The sequence below is a fragment of the Cyprinodon tularosa genome, unplaced genomic scaffold (genome assembly GCF_016077235.1).
Source record: "Cyprinodon tularosa strain WSP-4 unplaced genomic scaffold, ASM1607723v1 ctg527, whole genome shotgun sequence".
NCBI lineage: Eukaryota > Metazoa > Chordata > Actinopteri > Cyprinodontiformes > Cyprinodontidae > Cyprinodon > Cyprinodon tularosa.
In genome coordinates this window covers 432780-439085 of record NW_024039260.1, presented here as the reverse complement: position 1 = coordinate 439085, position 6306 = coordinate 432780, and the positions used below count along the sequence as shown (strand labels likewise).

The window sequence follows — 6306 nt, the reverse complement described above, 5'->3', positions numbered from 1 at the left end:
GAACAACAGCCACTGTCCAAAGTGTTGTGCTGTAGACTTGGAGGGCAACATCCATGAGTTGGATTCTCTGAGGCACTGCCTGCACCTGAGAAGTTGTTGCTGCCACAATGTTTGTCTGTTAGAGTGACAACCAAATTTCTTTTCATAGTGTCCATTGTTAATGTTTTTGTTGTTTTATAAATTATGAAATACTGAGTGTTGTGATTTAGCATCTAATGTTTAAGCATAAAGAACTTCAGTACTTCCACATTAAAATTGAAAAAGGCATTCAGTAAAAGTTTTTACCTGATACTTTTAAATACTTATCAGTTCTTGTGGAAATTCAGAGCAGTTACTACAAGTAAATGCGGTTTAATAATTGTTAGACTTGTATTTTTGATAGTAAAATATGCAGTTTTTACCATTCATTAGTATCATTCAGCAATTACATTTATCTAACATGTCTTTCAGTAACACGTATCAAGTAGAACAGTGCCTCCTGACACACGCTGTAGTCATTGTAAACAACTTCTCTATAAAGAAGAGGCATGTTTGGAAACCTCTCTCCAAATAGCTGCTCAGAAAGGTATTGGTCTTCCTCTGTTGAAAATGGGTAAGAGCCAAAAGCAGATACCCAAGTCAGGGAAGAACCCAACATCCATGGTACTTTAGCAGCATTGGGCAACACCTCTGCTGGAATTCTTGCTGGTTATCTTGCAACTGCAAGTTGATTTGGGAGCATTTTTTTAAATATTTTTTTTCATTCTTGAACAAAACTGTCAGTTCAAACTATATACATACACTGTTAAAAGTCATACTCTCAATTAGTTATCATAACGTTTTTCTATAAATTACTTCCAATTAACATAATGAGTTTTGTAATTTCAACTTAATTTTCTGAGTTACTGGCATTTCAACTCGAGGATGTGAGTCAGTTCAGTGAAACATAAATTTAAATGTCTGAACATAACTTGACAATCTGAGTTTGAAAAAAGGTAACCGGATCTTATAAAAACTGATCACCGCTGGAAATATTAATGCGAGATCCAAATAGTGCCGGAAATTCGCTCTTTATCTGATAAGGGACTAAATATGATGTAAGATTTTGTCAGACTTTATAAAGTTATCCATCCCAGTTAGAACTCCATATTAAATGAAGAAGAGGAACACCACCTGACCACATTAAGGACGTCGAAAGCGAAGTCGCGGATGAATACCATTTTTCAAAGACCTCAGTACAAAAGGTGTTCAAATTCTGCGGGACATTTTTTGGAAATACGAAGCGAGCTGGAGTCATAGAAATAAGGTAAGATTCATTTGTCTTTTTTTTTTGATAATGCCACCCATTTTTAAAATATGTTAAGAGCTAAAGGTTCTCTGTTACATGTTTAAACACAGTACATAAAACAACAGCTTGCTAATTGTCGAGGGCAGGAGTTAGTTAATGCAGTTGAGCCTAGCTAAACGCAGTATGCTACTCGGTTGTGCTTATGAACTTTTCTTAAGAGAAAATGCAAGCAGCTACCACGATTTTGGTATTGTACACTTCCTCAGAAACACATATGTGGCGCTTGGTCAAAGTTTTGTATTGACGTGCTGACTGCAGGTTAGCGGCTTTGGGAAAGGCTGTGCGTCTGTATTTAGTCGTGTTTCTTGTCAGTAAGCCGTGTCCTTTGTTTAATGTGTTGGCGGGCATTCTCAAGGCGCTCCTGATTATTTTTCGGTAAAAACAGCTCATATAATCATCTCAACTTTGTATCATCCATTTTAATCGGTTGCTCTTTTTAAAAAAAATGTAAAATAATTACATTAATGAGGTCCTCTTACGCTGTTTTGTGTTGTTTTTTAAACGCCAAGAGAATCGGTATTTCTCCAACTTTTGTCCCTTCAGCCTGACAGAAATAAACGTCAGTCACCGAACACAACAACACGTAGTGTATTTTTAATTATTCATTGCTGATATAAGAGGATGGAAACTGGCTGATAGCAGGGCACACAAATTAAGACGTCCTGTGAAGATGAGAGAAGAATTTCTGGTTAATCACCTTCTAATGTAAAATATGACAGATTACTGGATTAAGGACATTTATAGTATACCACATCACACATATCAATTTTAGAGAAATTGGAAACAGTTGCTCTTTATTTCCCAAAGATATGGGAGGAGGAGAGGAGAGAATGGATGTTTCAGCTTACTGAAATATTCTGTTCCCCCTCCATAACAGGGGAAGAAATTGATTTACCTGCAAGTCTTTAACTGTGCTTATTCCCCTCACCACCAAGAACAAATCCTGTGGATTTGGTCATATTTACTGGTTATTTGCAAAAATTAAAGGGGGGGGGGAACCATATATTTCAGCTGCCTGAAATAATCTGTTCCCCCTCCATAACAGGGGAAGAAATTAATTTACCTGCAAGTCTTTAACTGTGCTTATTCCTCTCACCACCAAGAACAAATCCTGTGGATTTGGTCATATTTACTGGTTATTTGCAAAAATTAAAGGGGGGGAACAGATTATTTCAGCTGCCTGAAATAATCCGCAGGATTTGTTCTTGAGATGTTTTGATGTCAGTAATTCACTTCAGTTTGGTTTATATAGCACCAAGTCTCAACAAACTTTGTCTCAAAGCACTTTACAAAAAACTAATGAAGACAGCAGATTGTGTTGAATCACTTCATCAGTCTCTGATTCTAAGCAGAAGATTGGCAACAGTGAAATGTCATATACTTACCCATATACATTTACTCTCTTGCTCTTGGTTTAAAAAATGGCTGGTCAGCCCTTATCTGTTAATCATAGCCAATATAATACAAATTGGTTGAGTAAGAGGCACTTCCACACCGTTTTAGACAACTTATGAAAAGTTTAAAGATATCTATGTTGATGATGGAATCTAAAAAGATATCTCTCTTAGGTGGGTATATACTGTAATGTTAACAAATTTATCAAATAAATAACTTTTAGTAGTAATTTAGGCATAAAACACTCATAAAACAGTATGATAGTGCTGTAAGATTTTTGTTTACTACAATCAGATCTTTGAATTTCAAAGATTTGCCTTGCCCCACAATGCTGTTACTGATTATCTTAAATGTTAAAATACTTTTTTGTTTTGTTTTTTCATAGATTTATTTTAAGCTTATTGTTATATTGAGTAACAAGTTAAGTTAATTGATAAAGTAAACATTTTTTTTTTACTGTCAAAGTGCAGCCCCCATTTAGTCAGTGATGATTCCTTTAAATTGTAAAACCTTGTGTTGTCATTAATCCAATATTTTGTCTCGTCTCCTCATGAATGTAGTGTCTTGTCACTGTACCAGAGGCTCTTATTCTTAACGTGCAAATTTTTCTATTTTTCAGGTCTAAGTTGTCTACAATGCTGCTGCGTGTCATAGTTTCAGAAAGTGAAATCAGGCGTCTTTCAATTGAAGACATCCCCTCAAGTGTTGAGGAACTGTACCAGGTGTTACGAACCAACCTTGCCCTAAGAGGAGGATTCATTTTGCAGTTTGAGGATCCTGATTTCAATAATCAGTTGTGCAACCTAACGGACATCAAAGACCTTCCTGTTGACCGTGCAACTTTGAAAGTATTGTTCACAGCTGATGACTCCACGGATTCTACACTGGACACTGGAAGCCTCTCTTCTCCAAGTTGTGCAGATTTTGTTAAATGGCCTGACTCCTTCCCGATTCCAAAGTTTTCCCATGATGTGGAGCTGCAACTGAAAGAAGCTAATTGTAGATATGCTAAGGATGGATCTGTGATGGTGATTTCTAAAACTTTAAAGACTAATATCCTTGACACACTTGCAGACTGTATGTCAAAGATTACTGCTTATCCTGACAGGCAACACTATGAAAATGTGGCCAAAACACTGGTGGAAAGGCATCCCTGTCTGCGAGACCCAGGGTCAGAAAAGGGATGGTACTCATGGTTTCACAGTCTGAAATTCAAAATGGGAAACTACAGGCATAAATTAAGCTCAGCAGGATGCCCTGAGGTGGTCATAAACAAACGAAAATCTGGAAGTTCAAAAGGGGAAACTGTCAAAAAGTCAAAGAAGGGGGAGGTGAACTACTGTCCTGATCCACCTGAAGGACAAAGTCCTGAAAACATGGAGGTGAAGCGCAAGATAATGGAGGCTGAAATGCAGAAGAAAGACCCAAATCATCAGCTGATTGAGGATTTGATGGTTTCTACATTTTCTCAGCGTAGGAAAGACATTGTAGGAGATCAACCACACATCACAGAGCTCATGTCCCGATGGCCTGCTCTGTTCCATGAGAGACAGGTAATCGCACATCTGAATTAGTTTCACCAAGAGATTTAGTGATTTAATACTGAGTTAACTGTGTCCTGATGAGTTTTATATTCTATCACCTCAGATTAGGGCAGAATTTACAAGAATCATCACCACAGACCTTCTGAAATCTTTTGTTGACGGACTTGATGGCCTGGTTCTGAGACTGCTGGAGGTCTACAAACAGCAACCAAATCTGGGAAGAAGCAGCCACTCAAAGACATTTTGGACTGCCTTGCAAAAGATGTGAGCAGAACTGAAGATGGCTAGAAAACTAGGCATAATTTGTTATTTTTTTTTAAATATATTCATCTTACTGCATGTCTTATCTCTTACAGGACACAAATGAAAGGAGAAGGGCTGCTGCTCTGCTTGGTTTGCCACGCTACATATCTGGGGAAGATCCATCAACCGTCATCAGGATGTGTGATGTAAGACTAACAAATGTTATTACAAAAACTGTTTACATATTTAATTATTCCTCTTTCTTGATATCATTTCTTAAAAGTCTTTTTGTAGCATTTGTGTTTGCAAAAACGTATTTTTAGTCCTTAAGAGACATTACTTCCTGTTTACTACAGCCATGCATAACATCAAATTCTGATGTAATTACTTTGTCTATCATGATTGATTTTGCTCAAAGCCACTTGATGGAAACATGCCTGATTTGCATTTTCTTTAATTTCTTTTGACATTTTAAGAATTTGATGATTAAAAAAAATACATTAGAATGGAAACATTTCTAGTGTCCTACATTTTTAGAATAATTTCAGCGCTTCACAATGGGGGTTTTTAATCTGCCATACACTGTGCTCATGTGCATGAAAATACAAGTTCTGTGGATGAAAAAAGTTTGTCAAAAAGGAGGACTACCTGATGACAAAGTAAAGTGCTGAAAATATGTTGAATATGTACACATAAACAGGCTTTTTTTTCAGGTTGGACTTATTTTCAATGTCTAATTCTTCTGGATGTTTGCCTCATCCACAACAGTGGCCTGTTTCATTGCCATTATGCTCTATGCTTTGTCAAACTGGGAGTGTGTCAGGTTATTCTCTGACTGAACAGAAGTGCATCATAAAACCCACAAGTGTCAAAACATGCAGATTGTTAAACCTCACAATAGCATAAAAACTTGCAGTTTAAAAATAACTGAGTATTTACATTCTTTACTTACACACAAATGTCATTATTTCTTTTCTATTTTTAAGGCTCATGCTGATATTCTGGATGATGCCATGAAGGGGATGCAGGTCGGTCTTCTGATTGCCTGTGAAGGTAGTGAACAGGGGGCCATCCCACACGAGGTCTTCGACGTGGCAGTTGTGGTGGAGGAGACCATTGTGCTTCACAATATTAAAGATGTGACAGTTGGCTTTGCTATGCTTATGGGTGTCATCTACTGTATCAATCTCAAGTATCCAAATGACATGAAGTATTCGTTCGAGTTTCTTCAGAGAGTGGTGATGAAGATCAGTCCAGACCAGGCCTCAGCTCGAGTACATGGTTTGAGAAACAAACTCCTGAGGTACAAACTGTAACATCTGGTATGTTTACAGTTTTGTTTTCTCAAATAAGAGTTCCTGTAAGAATTTGTTCAGTTTGTTCTATGCACTAAATGTTAATACTAATGGTTATGCACTAAAACATTTAGCATTGTGCTGAATCTATGGAAAAACCTCTCAGGATTTTTGTTAAAACACTGATCATTTTGCACTTTTTGGACTGTTTTTGAGAGATGGTAGCTAGTTGTATTGACCTTGGACTGCTACTGTTCAACGTGGTTAAAATGTTTTGTAAAATAATGGTCTATATGGAGGACTGAAACTCGCCAATAAAATGCACTTAAAATGCACCATACCTCACAAATTTTTTACAATAAAACTTTAGGTAGAGTTCATAATTGGTGCCTTTAAGTGCATTTATTGAGATTTATATAAAAAAATATTTCTGTTTGTCAAAAAATGTATTTCTGCTTTTGTCCTTCAATAAATGTTAAAACTTCTGCTTGTCTCGAACAAA

General features: G+C 36.7%; 1 protein-coding gene across 1 annotated transcript; it reads left to right on the top strand.

Moving 5' to 3' along the window:
• The first annotated feature begins 3939 nt into the window (after window positions 1-3939).
• On the top strand, window positions 3940-5847 carry LOC119795925. Its single transcript, XM_038304168.1, has 4 exons — window positions 3940-4275; window positions 4450-4530; window positions 4623-4715; window positions 5496-5847. Exons 1-4 carry the CDS (start codon window positions 3940-3942, stop codon window positions 5823-5825), a joined length of 840 nt encoding a protein of 279 aa, XP_038160096.1. The 3' UTR covers window positions 5826-5847.
• Window positions 5848-6306: the final 459 nt, after the last annotated feature.